Source organism: Pavona decussata, unplaced genomic scaffold (assembly GCF_977016875.1).
Source record: "Pavona decussata unplaced genomic scaffold, jaPavDecu1.1 SCAFFOLD_134, whole genome shotgun sequence".
NCBI classification, from domain to species: Eukaryota; Metazoa; Cnidaria; class Anthozoa; order Scleractinia; family Agariciidae; genus Pavona; species Pavona decussata.
In genome coordinates this window covers 4,662,501-4,676,507 of record NW_028145547.1, presented here as the reverse complement: position 1 = coordinate 4,676,507, position 14,007 = coordinate 4,662,501, and the positions used below count along the sequence as shown (strand labels likewise).

Genomic DNA, 14,007 nt, shown 5'->3' with positions numbered 1-14,007 from the left:
TTCTTCTTCTTCGATTTTGCGCATCGTTTCTTCCTCAGCCTTAGCCTTAGCTAACTCGTTTTAAAAGGCAAGCTTCTTGTACTCCGCTTCTCCTTGCTAGAAAATCCATTTCTACTTGAAGACAAGCTGCCTTAGCCACTGTCTTTGCTCTTCTCAATCTTGCCGAAGAGGCGGAAGAAAGTTTGGATAACTTTAAGGCCGAAACTAGAGACATTCTGTCATTGATTTGTTTTTCCACTGAGAGCAAGGCTTCGTTAATTCCAATATGGCATTGAAAGTATTCTGATCCCGAATAGCGAACCACTTGAGCGCTTCATCTAGTTTCTTAGGGTCATACAATTCCTTGTAATAATTTTCATGAGCATCGTTCATTCTATCTCTACATGAGTCTACACTGTCACGCTCTTGCTCTAGAACGTTTGCATTTGTTTCTTCAATCGATTCAACTAGAGAGGTCACCTTCATAATTTGCTTTTTCAAAGCGACTCCCGCAGCCTTTCATTCCTGTGTAAGCCTTTCCAAGCGAAGTGACTCTCCCTTTACGGTAGTAATTTTTTTACTTGGGCATGTGTACTTTTCACCTTCGACTTCTTAAACACAGACTTGATGGTTATCGCTTGTGGCTTCTTCAACTGTAGAATTCGCCTGCGCCATGTTCATATGTTCCAATCAACAGACTCCCGTTAACTCTTGAATTCTTCTTAATTTTCACTATAGCAGCGCTTGTTTACCGCTAGCTGAACCGCACAAATTCCACGGATAAACACAACTCATAAACCAGGGTCCCAAAGGGGGGTCCCTGGAGCCCTGAAATTTCTGCTGTGGAGCCCAGAGCCCTATCATTTTACTGACTGGAGCCCTGATCCTTTTTTGGCTGTGGAGCCCCGAGCTCAAAGGCATTTTGCGCAGAGCCCGGAGCCTAGCATTTTCAAGTTTGATCATTCAACTTCCCAGATTGCACTGATTCTTGATTACTGCCTTTTTGTGTTTGTTTGTGCGTGTTAATGGGCATAAAGAAAAACGATCCGAGAAGTACATAATACACGTATACGCGTTTATCTCAGTTTACAATGATATGCAACAACTTATTTAGGGATTTAATGAAAACCTTGTTATAATTGTAGTGAGCGCGATAAAAACAACTTTATAGTAACCAGACGTTCCTTTAGCAGTTTGCTTGCAGGTATCAGTAATTAAAAAAAAAAAACTTGAGAGATCATTTTGAAGATACAAATAATAATTGATGAAGATTAATAATTTCAATATTTACCCAGTCCTAGATTATATTGTTTACTGTTCGTCTGATTCGTGACCCTTTCCATCCTGACTTTCGGGTGTGGATTGTCTGGAGTGTCAAATCATGTTTACTATAGTTTGCAACGAACCTTTTGTTCCAACACGTATTTTATCTATAAAATGTCTTTGACCATGACTTGAAAATTTAAACAAATACAAAGTTGTTGTCCTTGACCTGTCTTAGAGACCTTGTCGACTTTCGGGTTGGCATCCCATCCGTCCCACGCACATCTTCATCTTCTTCTTAAGCAATTAGTGCTCTCTCTGTGGTGGTTGTGGTGTCACCTTCATCCAATGCCAAAAACATAGTTTTCTTATACCACTCCTTTTCAACCATGGCAGTCCCCTCTTCTACATCTTCGCATGGAATTGAATACTCGAGAATTCCTTGTGACACAACAGTTGTGTTCCCGATGGCAGATTCGGTAAAACGGAATGGCAAAAGGTCCTTGAGGAACCACAGACAGTCGTACCTCTTGATAGGGACACTCTCCAGGATGTCCTCTTGGAATTGCACGAGAAAAAATGGACATGGTTTGCTTGCCAGTCCCTTAGGTGCGAAATCGTGTTTGACTGCCGCAAATTCTCCCTTTTTTGCCACGATGCAAGGCATATCCAGGGTTTCAGCATCTTTGCTCCTCTGACTGATCTCAATGTTGTCTTGCCCGCTGGAACATAGCAAAGGATCTCTTCGAAGGACTGAAAAGTCAAACATCTCAGTGTTAACAGTCTCATCCTCATATGCATTAACAGGAAGAGTCCCTGGTCGGTCTTCGGTGCTCATGTTGCGCACGCTTTGTTGTCGAACACTTTGTCTGTACTGCTGTTTCCATTCCCGCATTTGAACCATAGTTGCAGAAGGAAGTTTCTTTTTTTCCAATTTAGGCATTTGAGGCAAATCTTTGAAGCTTATAGCACATTGAGGTCTGCTATAGTAGCTCTTTGTTGAAGTGAAATAGTTAAAGTTGCACTTTGATAGCCTTTTCATCAGCTCTCTTGAAGAAGATGAGAATCGACGAGCAAAGTCCAGCACCTGTGGGGTGTCTGTGGATCCCCCCCTCATCTCGGCAAAGAGATTCTCTACAAGTAATGTAAGTAAACTATGAAGATCGACTTCAGGAAAGAATGCAGGGTTTTCTTCAGTTACCATGGCGTTTAGTTCAATAAGAGAATTTAGTAACCTTTGTATGTCAGACATCGTTTGTAGAGACATTGTTCCATTTGGGCCACTTGGCTGACCCTGGAAATCTTAAACATCCCTAGCCTCTCTGATGCAGTTCTCAAGAAAGGTATTTACAGAGTTCAAGCGAGCTATGCCATCACCAAGAGAATAAACATCACGCTGTTCTCCAGGAGAATGAACGCCAAAAGTTTTAAAAAGAACTTAAAGGTGGTTGAGAATTTCCTTTAGAGGTAGCATACTGGTTATCAATTGGGACCTTAGGCAGCAACGACGAAGCGGACGACGACGACGGATTGTACCGCGGGGACAGAATAGCTCGTTCACGGCAAGGAGAAGGCGGGAAAATAAAAACTTAAGCTTTGCTCGACGTACGACGTGAACGTAAACAAAAGCGCTGCAGTTTTGTGGTAAAATGGTTAATTTTCATGAGCTTCAAGAGCTTTTTCTGCTAAGTCACGCTCCTAGCATTTTGGATGACGAAGAGCTGCTGATTTTGTACAAGGTGTATTTGCCAAAAAATCCCGACTTTTGCTATGAGAATTACGAAAGGTTTTCTCTTGATCATATAAACGATGCAGAGTGCTTGGCCGAGTTCAGGTTTAGAAAACACGATCTTCCACTTCTCGCCGAGGTCCTTCCTTCAGTTGTTACCAAAGAACCGTAACAAGTGGAATGGAAGGACTTTGTGTTCTTCCTAGAAGGTTATCTTATCCCTGCAGTTTCAGTGATATTATTTCACGATTCGGCAGACCAGTACCAGTCCTTAGTATGGTTAGCAGTCAAGTACTTGACTATATATATGACATTCACGGCCACAGATCACTCAGTGGAATCACAAAATTGTCTCTCAGGCCTTGCTGCAACTGTATAGTGACACTATTGCACGCATTTTTCAGTGATAACTAAGCAACAATTATTCTAAAAAGCAGCAAAATACAAAGCAATGTATGGTGCTTCTTTCCAAATTGAAGCTTTATTATCTCTGAAAAATGCATGGTTTCCCCCCAATTTTCTTTTTGGATACCAAAATCACTTGCTAAGTTCTGCTTTCTCCGCATAGTTTTAAAGTGCGCAAAAATATCCCTGTAATAGTAGGCACCACCCATAGGAAACCCGAATATCTCCAGATGCGCAGAACGTATGCCCAGTAACAATAGTAGGCACCGTCCTAAAGTTGTGGAAAAGACTAAGAATCTTTCTTCCAATTAAACATTACTAAAAACTGTTGGTCATTTTGTATCTTTGCACTCTAAGTGGTACATATATACGAATCTACACAATTTCCTGCCAGAGAGGAACAAAATTATGACCATTTACATCCAATCCATCATTATATGAGAGATCCTCCGTCAATTAACCCTACAAACTTGAATATCAAATTTTACATAATTTTGCCACATGACGAGAGGTCAAGCTTGACAATAATAGTTCAACAACATCTGTTGTACACAATGTCTTTTGAGGAATTAATGAGTCATAGGTGTCTTTGAAGTAGCAGTTTCTTCAGCGGTCTGCACCGTTTAAGTATTGCATTCTGAAAAAAAATAAAATAAAACCAATATTGTCAATGTACTGTAGTAAGCAGTCAAACAGTCAAACCTCTTGTAAGTGATAACAAATTAAATTAAAATCAATTCTGACATATTAAGGGTTATATTTTTAAAAATGATCTATCATTTCAACAGTCATAAACAGTTACTTGTAGCAAAATGTAATGTGAAAATTACAGGTTGATGGGGTCAACCAAGAAAAAAACGACAACAACAACAAGAAAACAATTGCCTTTAATCATCATAACAGCTATTATGCTATTTTAATGCACCTGCAATTTTTCTATTTAAACCCATAACACCTCTCACAGCAAATCTTTATGGCTGTAAAAGTGTTTCATTAGATGAATATAAATGGCCCAGCGTAGGTCAGTGTGTTGCCAAAAAATAATATTGATAATAATATATTATATTCCATGTTATGAGTGTAAATAAATAAATGAGAAAACTGTCATTAATCTTATTCTAGTGAGATTAAATGGCTTTTCAAATAATAATAATAATAATAATAATAATAATAATAATAATTCTTAGGCAAGTAAAAACTAACGATATAAGGTTCCGACGTTTCGGCGACGTCATGACGCCATTCTCAAGGAATGAATAATATAAGCGAGTTCAACAGAGTAAGATCTTAGATTAACATAATGAGTAATTTAAATAAATACTTTGGTAATTTAAATAAATACTTCGCCAAAGTATTTATTTAAATTACTCATTATGTTAATCTAAGATCTTACTCCGTTGAACTCGCTTATATTATTCATTCCTTGAGAATGGCGTCATGACGTCGCCGAAACGTCGGAACCTTATATCGTTAGTTTTTACTTGCCTATGTATTTCGAAAGCACTATTAATTAATAATAATTCGTTATAAATAAATTTATTCTAAAACGGCATGTACACGAGATACAAAAGCCCCTTAAGATTCGTAAGCTTTCCTCAAGTCAATCGTTCCTTATTATAATACCCACTTGCATGGTGCTATAAAAACCATAACCTCCCTTAGGTAGATGTTTACCTCCTGTAGGTGGATGTTATGAGTTGGTAAAAATGAAAATTATGAAATTCAAGTCAATGATAGAAAAGCTCCTTATGATCCCAAGTTTCCCTGCTAGAGTGCAAGCTTATATGCGTATGAATTGACTGTTCTAAAACATAAACTCTAAAATGTACACTGTAGGCTACTCTACCTCCCTTGGGTAGATGTTAACCTCCTGTAGGTGGATGTTATGAGTTGGTAATAAATGAAATGACACTCAGGTCAACAATTAGAAAAGCCCCTGCAAGATTGTAAGTTTTAATGCTTGCAAATAAGCTTTCCATGTGTACGATTGTGCCAGTATAACACATACGATACAAACGTGGTGCTATAAAACGTACCTCCCTTAGGTCGATGCTAACCTCCCGTAGGTCGATGTTACCTGAGCAAATCTTGACTGTTTTCATAGTTCCACGTTTCTTCCACAAATCGAGCGTAAAATCCTTGAGATCAGTGTTCAGACGCCGAGAAACGAAAGTAGAAAGAACTCTGTATTCTACCATAACGAATCCTAACAAACGTTCGAAGTCTTTATTTCACCGACGTCGTCCGCCATTACTACTAAAAGAGAGTGAATGCAGGTCAATTTCCGGTATAATCACTGTATAATCGGATCTCGGATCGTGGCTGCTCCGAAGAATAAGCCGATGACGTCACCTCCCTTAGGCCGATGTTATCTTTTCTCAACCTTGGAGTAACAGCAAGTGAAATTCCTTTTTCTCGGGAAATAAGGAAGAAGGCCATTGAGCAGTCTGTTTTGTACAGCGCTGTACAATTCTTTCTTTGTACTCCGAATAGAATCTAATAATGCGAGCTCTGATACAACCACGCTTTGATTATTGCAGTACTGTTAAATAAATAAGAAAAAAAAATAAACAAATAACCTTTATTTACCCTCGGCAGTGTTTATAGCACAAGTTCTAGTGGGGCTGAGAATTGAACTTCACAAAGAAATAATTTAAGGTGGCTTACTACAGTTTTCTGGAGTGAAAGAAGGCCTTAAATCAAACTTAAGAAAAACGCCAACAGGAATTTTCTTGGACATTTTTCCTAGTACAGTAAATACATTAGAGATAATTTTGAGTCAGAAATTAAATTTGGAATGCTCAAAAAGTGTTAAATACAAAAGAATGAGTCTTATTGGGGGCCTGGAAACTACACCTTTTAAAGTTGTCTGGCTCTAAATCTAGCCGTATGACCTAGCCGTATGTCAGGGAGAAAGTTGGCAAATGACAAAATTGGGAAATTTTGCCTTATTTGAAAATTCCTAAAGAAAATTCTGACAGATTTTCTTTAAAAAATGTTCACGTTTCCGTTTTAGTGTTTTCTGTCAACAGCAAAAATTTGAACGGCCAGATTTGGAGAAATTAAGCGAGAAAAAATAGTTATTGCGACCTACGGTGAGAAGACCATTGCGCATGCTTGTTCCGGGAATACCTGAGTTCCAGCGCGCGCGCACTCCAACTGGTGAGTGCATGCTGCCTTCGTGTTCAAACATTTGGCGCAAAATCACAACTCTGCAAAGGCTTTAAGGCTGTTAAGGAACGGCAACCATTAGACAACACGTGTTTTCAGTTATTAAGCCCAAACACGATCTAGCTACTGTAAACACACCTCTGAAACCCACCTGGAATACTAGGAAATTTTTTCGAGAGCCGCCATTTTGTTTTGTGCTCGCGGGATTTCCTCAGCAAGCTTGCGTGATTTTCCTCACGCGTGATGCTTTTGGCGTGCTTTGGGCAGCGCGCGCGCATATCAAAGACTCGCACAGTACAAAAACTGTAGTAAGCCACCTTAAATTGAAAATAACATGGTTAAAAATCCCAACTGGCAGGAGGCAGACAAGCTGGCTAGTAACAAGCGCATCTGAGGAGTTGAACTCAGGGCTACCGAGAAACAACACCAGCTAGCGGTTAGAGCGGGACTTAAACCCGGGACCTCCAGATTTCAAGTCCGGCGCCCTAACCACTCGACCTCGCTGCCTCCCTGTTTGGGGACACTGCAAAATAAGTTAAAAAATAGAGTAGCGCGTGTTTTCTGAAACTATGATGCGGCTGCCTAGCCCATCAGCAGCAAATCCAAAGAGCTACGATGTTTTATAGGTCTCTGCACAGGTTAGCTCCAGACTACTTATGTTCCAGATTTGAAAAACAAGAAACTGCATATGACCTAAGGGACTCTGACAATAGACTCAATGTTCCATTACTGCACAAAGACTATTACAAAAATAGCTTTAGCTACAGTGGCACCAATTCCTATGGAACAGACTTCGATGTGACCTGAGGAAAACAGAGTCCCTTGGGCAATTCACACGTGTACTCAAACAAGCACTTTAAGGCACGGCACTCGTGGACTTGCATTTTTTAGCTGTCTCTCAACAAAATCATTCGCACTCTTTAGTTCATCCAGGTCTTTCTTTGCAGCAGTTTGGAATTCTTCTAGCTTCTTGGTTCGCTTTTCCAGATTCTTTTGGGTAGCCTCAATGTTCTTAACTGCAACTTCTATGCTGTCCAGCGCTTCGAGTTTACTTAGTATTTCTTGAAGCTTTAAACTAATATTTTCTGCCATATTGAAGGTTATTACTTTGTCGTCTTCTTGTTTGTCGCAATGAGTTTTGGCGATAAGCCCTGCTTCGGCTTTTTAGTTTCTGGAGAATTATTAAACTCGTCGCAGGAGGTCGACTAAATATCTTTTCTTTTGTTTAACAGTTGACAAAAAAAATACGGCCATTCACCACACAATTTGTCAAAAATTAGCGGACAAACGTCTTCACGCCGCCATTTCTCAGCCTAGTCCCACTTAAATTTCTAAGGAGACAACATTTTTTTAATCAAGCAAGTTGTGTAATTTAATCAAAACTTTCAGGCGCTTCTGTTGCTTGGAATCAGAGAAAGTGGACGGGGCATCTTTAACCAGCTTCAATAGTCCGAAACAGGCTTTGTACTAAGGGGCTAATTGTCAAAAAGTATAGGGTGGGGTGGGCCGGAGCAGAGGGGGGTGGGTTATCAGTTTTTGAACACTTGGTAAAGGGTGGGTCGTGCGTATTTGTTGTGGAGCACGGCAATGCATCGAATGTAAATATATTCAAGGAAACTAAGACAATTAGTTTAACTGGTTTCAAAAGACACCTTTATTTGAAAGTTCTCTTTCTTATTACACTTTATATGTAAGTATCTCAGTACCTGCAAGCAGGAATCCTAAGCATGAACTAATACTTCGCTAAATAAACTGTCTTGGTTATGACTTCTGGGTTGACCCTGCAAAGAAATTAAAGGTTAAAATTATATATAAACTTGGAATTTCTTTCTTTCTATTAAATCAATCCCAGAATCTCCACGCTCCATACTCCTTGTGCTACACCGCGGTCTTCACACTCCACACATCACACCTCACATTTCAAACTCTACACCCTACACTCCATTGAACACTACATGCACTACACTTTACATTCCACACTACACACTCTTTACCTCACACTTTTAATTCCACACTCAAAACTCCACACTTAACACCTCACTTCTGACAATGTACACACCCAGCTTCAAACCTTCTCATTCTCCAGTCTACTCGACTTATCATCATTCTCCGATTATCTCAAGTGTAGCTGGTATTTATAGTCAATACTCACCATACACGCTCATTTCACAACTCACATTCCTCACTCCGCACTTAACACTTCAAACCCACGCCTAACGTTGCATGCTTCACACCTCGCACTTCTCCCTTCGCATCGCCTCATGTTCCACACTTCGCACTCCCCACTTAGCACATCACATTTGATAGTCCACCTCACGCTCCTTCTTTGCTCTTTACTTTCCACACTCAACACTTCGCACTCCTCACTTTGCGCCTCACTTCTCGCATTCCATATCTCACACTCCTCAGTTACGTCGGTACCTAACGTTACACACTCCACAGATCGCCCTCCTTACTTTGCATGGCCTCGCATTCCACACTTCGCAACCCTCACTTAGCACATCACATTACATACTCAACACCGGGCACTCCCCGTCTATACTCTCCCTCTTACTTCCCATTCCTCACTCCATACTCCTTACTACCAAATCCTCACTCTTCACTCCACATTTCGTATTTCACCCTTGTCTCCTCACGCCTCACTCCAAATTCCACACTCCTCACTCCTAGTTCCTCCGTCTTCACACCTCACTGTTCACTCCTTATTTTTAACACCACACTCCACACTCTTCCCTGCTCATTTCTCACTCCACTTTCCACCCTGTTTACTCTTCAATCCGCTCTCATCATTTTTCATTCTTCACTCCTCGCTTCTTATTCCTCACTCCACACTCCTTATTTCTCATTCCACACTCCACACTCCTCCTTTCTCCTTCTTTGCTCCTTCTTTCTTAATCTACACCCCTCGCTTGTCACTTTTCACGCCTCACTCCACACTCCTCTTTTCACATTCCACATTCTTCACTCTTTACTCCTTACTCCACAGTCCACACTTATTATCCTCACTCCTCATTCCTCACCCTTCACTCCCCATTTCTCGCTCTTCATTTGTGATGTCCCACTCCTCACTCCACAGTCCCATTCCTTACGATTCACTCCTCACTTCTCACTCCTCATTCCGCACATGTTACCCCTCACTCCACATTCGTTTCACTCCAAAGTCCACACTCCCCATTCCTCATTCTTCATTTCTCGCTGTTGACTCCTCATTCCTCATTTCTTACTCCACACTTCACACACTTGCTCCACACTCCACACCTCACATTCCTCACTCCTCACTCTTCACTGCACACTCGTCATTTCACATTCGACTCCACACTCCTCACCCCACACTCCAAACTCCACATTCCACACCATACACTCCACACTCCACCTCCACACTTCTCAATCCTCAATCCTCAATCCTCACTCCTTGCTCCTCACCTGAAATGGCCGACCTCACAATCCTCAGCATGTATTATTAACTACACTCCACATACCAAGTTTCTAAGGTGCGTGTAAATTGAACTTTGTAAAGTCCTGCACTGACCTAATGTTGCTTCAAACAATCGTGGCCGTCTGACAAAAATGATTAAAAGAACAAGGTTCTGACTAGGTTCAGTGCTAAGTGTGTGGTTAGCATGTTGCTACAAGTTAGCTTATCTCAGCCTGAAACTCTTTGTTAGGGTTTTTGAAGAAACAAAGAGCGTATCTGTTCATTTAGTTGCCATATGCATTATGCACAGGCACATCAATCGTTCACCTGATTAGCATGGCTACCTAAACGTCATCATGTCATCGCGGGTTCGCGCGCTCAATGAAAGGATAGCAGTAAGTTAATTGCTTACCAACGCTAGTTAGGAATAACAACAAAGACAGTGTGGGCGACATACAACACAGCATTGTGCGTCTTCCATATCGAGTGCACCAAAGTTCCGTTCTTTAAGTCTCGTAATCTGAACAGAAACAATTGAAGGCGGTAGAAAAAATAACGACCTATTATTTTTTTTTGGAATATTAAAACTTGAGCCTCTTTTACGTCCTCTTAATCAACTTATCATTATTATCAACGTGTAGGTAGGAAAGTGCATGTATTTATGTATGCAAGTATAATCATGCTTTGTTAAAGAGAAGCAAACTACTATTTAAAAATTTTTATAGAAAAGTGCATGTATCTATGTATGCAAGTATAATCATGCTTTGTTAAAGAGAAGCAAACTACTATTTAAAAATTTTTATAGAAAGCTTATAATCTATGGACAATGAAAAACATTTCCGAGTTGCTACGAACCTCATTATGAAAGCGAGGCTAAGTGCAAAGCTTTTATATGGAATTTAGTTTTGTTTGCATATGAATGAAAACTAATTGTCATGATAAAAACTTTGCACTCAGCCTCACTTTCACAATGAGGTTCAAAGCAACACTGAAATGGCCAGTTGATAAGGCAGTTTAGTCATCTTGAAGAAATTCGAGTGTTGGCCGTTTCGGGCAATGATTAGCCATTCGTCACAGGGTGCCCAGTTACCTTATTTAGCCATTTGTCACAGGTTCACCAGGTTACCTCGTTTTGTATATCGAACTAGTGACAACTGTTGTAACATCTACAGGCAAACTGTATGAAGCGGCACCGTATCAAGCGATCGCCCTCTATAAGAGGTCAACTATCAAAGTCCCGAAAATTACTTCCCTTGATTACTGTAATTTTTCACTTCTATTAACTTGAGCCCGAGAAAATGTTTCGGTTGTTTCCCACCTATAATAAACAGTTGCTTTGTAAAGAGAGTAACAAATAGCCTGGCAGGTAACTGAATCATTAAATTCCCGGAAATGATTGTACTTAGTAGTGGAGGAAATTTTCCCCTTGATAACCGTCAACGGTCAAAAACTGTAAAATGTAACCATCCACCGTCAACCTACCCTCTTAGAAGTGACCTAATAGTCATATGCTGACTATAATAGTAACTTAGACGCCACTACATTACCTAATGGTAATATCCCATGGATACTTTAGCAATGAGCAAAGACACATCTGCGCGGAACATGGGAACTATTAAATGAGGTAACTGCTAATACGCGCAAATTATGCAGCAAAATCCAAAACATCAAGGTTGATAACAAAACTGTTACTTCTTCCCGGTGAAATGACAGAGTCTCCTCAACATTTCTTTCACGGAAATTGGCCCTAACCTAGAAAGAGAAATGCCACCAACCAAAAAATTAATGGTGGGCCACAATCCTGTCTCCGCCCGACTCGTAAAGTGCGTTCTCAACGAAAAGCTCTCACCGTAAGAATGCACTAACGGCTAGATAGAATTCTCTGCAAACTATTAAAGTTGGCGGTTAATATTTGCGGACCCTCATCACAGTTTAATCGATACTGGCACCTTCCCATGATTGTAAATTTTGTTATTACCTTGTTGTCCTCCTGGTCTTTAATTGGAGCAGGATTATCCTGTTCATCTGCAAGGAAAGCTGGATCCTCTTTCTTAATTTTAAACGCCACTGACAGGGAAATAACCAAAAGGAAGATAACAGCAACACGCATCTTTACTGCTTGTTTTGTTGTTGTTGTTGAACTGAAATGACATCACAAACACTTTCACTGTCATGTCTTACGAAAAACAGGCAAAAGGTATTTCAAGATTTTACCCAACATGCCTCAGCAAAACTTCTGCCATCGTCAGTTAACCATATTTTGCCTACATTTGACTTCCTGAATCTGGTGGGCACGGAAACGCGGTGGAGACAAATTGTGCTGCTACTTATGACGAGGAAACTTGGAGGGTACATAGTGTAACTAAAACGTTTGCTTTGGAGGCTAAAAAAATAAAGCGATAACGTCATATGAGGTGTGAAATGCGTGTTTTGTTCTTTACAGAATGACTCCTCCACCTCGCGATTTTCGCCGATCGCCGTATAAAATCGCCGATATCTGGCATGTTAGATATCTCCCCGCCATTTGCCAAGTGTGGCCGTTCCCGCGATTTTATACGCTCATCGCTGCGAATCGCCAGTCAATCAGGGTGGGGTAATTTATCAGAGTACTTTTCAAAATGGTGGATAGCAGCGATAAGATGAAACTGGAAACAATCTTGAAGTCCACATCGCCGCAATCGGCGAAAAAATTGCCAAGTGTGTCCGCATCAATCGGTGGTCCTCGGTGGCGTTCAAATTCGCCGCTTTCGGCGGATAAAATCGCCTAGTGTGAAGCCGGCTTTAGTCTGCTCTATCAATACCTCAGTGCGCTAGTAGAGTTTTCACTTTTAATATGACGAACGTGCCTGTAAATACGCTCCTGTTACCTGATGGAACTTTTACGGGTTTTGTTTTTACACGGTGCAAAGTAAACTGATGAAGCACGAATGGACATTTTATAATGTTTTGTGGCATGAAGCGATACCTTCCCTTGCTATAAAGTGCCTTGATTATCGTGATCAAGTTCAGTTCCGTACATCACTTTCTCTGGACTACTGATTAGAAAAATAAATATACTCTTGGACCTTGGTCTCGCTATTTTCGGCGGAAGGAAGGGGCTGGGTTCGCTACTTTCGGAAGTATTACTACTTTGGGATTTATTAGCGGCCACAATTTTTTGACGTTGTTTTCGATCGGGGATCGTTACTTCCCGAATTTTAAGGTATTACTGAATCAGAAACAGTTTTCGGTTACAAAGCATCGTTGTTCCTTGATAATCGAAAATTTAATTAAAAGATCTTTCTCTTCGCATTACTTTTCGCTTGCATTTTCAGTCTCTGCATTTTGTTTTATATTTCTACGGGAATTATGTCACACTCAACTTAGCTAGTTGTACCCTGCCGACACTGGAGGATTTTCCTTCAAGAGGTAACTTGCTCCTGTACACAAGACTAGGCTAGCTGCAGCAGAACTGCAGTTGTTAAGTTATAGAAGAAACCCCAAATATTCCGTGAAGCAGTATAACGATACATGAAATAAGTCTAATTGAAACTAGAAGGAAAGGGTCCATCATAATATTTAGCTGAATCTATTAAATTTGAGTAATCGAACGCGCTCGTACAATCTTTGATTAATGCTAATAATAAAACGAAATAAGTCGGTTACTGAAACCAACTGGAAAAGGCTTCACGATGGATGAAATTTTACCGTTTGCCGGTGTCGAACCCACTCATATAATACTTGAATTCTACTACAGTAGTTGTTATTTATTATGTTATCATTATTACGTATTTTTCTTTAGACAATGGAGGGTGAGACAAAGTCGTACTTTGTTGGTGTCTCCATTTGACCAATGCGCGTCATAAACCCCAGAAGAACAGAAGAGAAGCGAAGGAGAAGAAAGAAGAAACAGCAAGAGGGGCAGTAAAGACTCTGCCTTCATCTGCTCCACCTGTGGAAAGGACTGTCATTCAAGAATTGGGCTTTCCAGCCAGAGCAGAAGATGCTTTCAGCGCGCAATTCCATAGTCTGACAAGACCGATGGATGCCAATAAGCCCCAGAAGA

The 14,007-nt window shown here is 40.5% G+C and overlaps 1 protein-coding gene and 1 long non-coding RNA gene across 3 annotated transcripts in view; both read right to left on the bottom strand.

Moving 5' to 3' along the window:
• Positions 1 to 1,135: 1,135 nt before the first annotated feature.
• LOC146467872 (uncharacterized) overlaps positions 1,136 to 14,007 on the bottom strand; it is a 44,994-nt gene continuing 32,122 nt past the window's right edge. The window contains exons 2-3 of one of the 2 annotated variants that reach the window (XM_085125427.1): positions 5,413 to 5,759; positions 1,136 to 4,013 (exon numbers count right to left, since the gene is read on the bottom strand). In XM_085125427.1, the coding sequence (XP_084981553.1) occupies positions 1,541 to 2,509 (969 nt within the window). In that variant the 5' untranslated portion in view covers positions 2,510 to 4,013; positions 5,413 to 5,759 and the 3' untranslated portion in view covers positions 1,136 to 1,540. The remainder of the gene's footprint in view (positions 4,014 to 5,412; positions 5,760 to 14,007) is intronic. The other variant, XM_085125428.1, reaches the window with a different exon arrangement.
• LOC146467874 (uncharacterized) lies at positions 8,178 to 12,075 on the bottom strand. The gene is made up of 3 exons (XR_014867664.1): positions 11,941 to 12,075; positions 10,375 to 10,482; positions 8,178 to 8,328 (listed from the first exon to the last, which is right to left on the bottom strand). It is a non-coding gene; the product is annotated as an uncharacterized LOC146467874 (long non-coding RNA).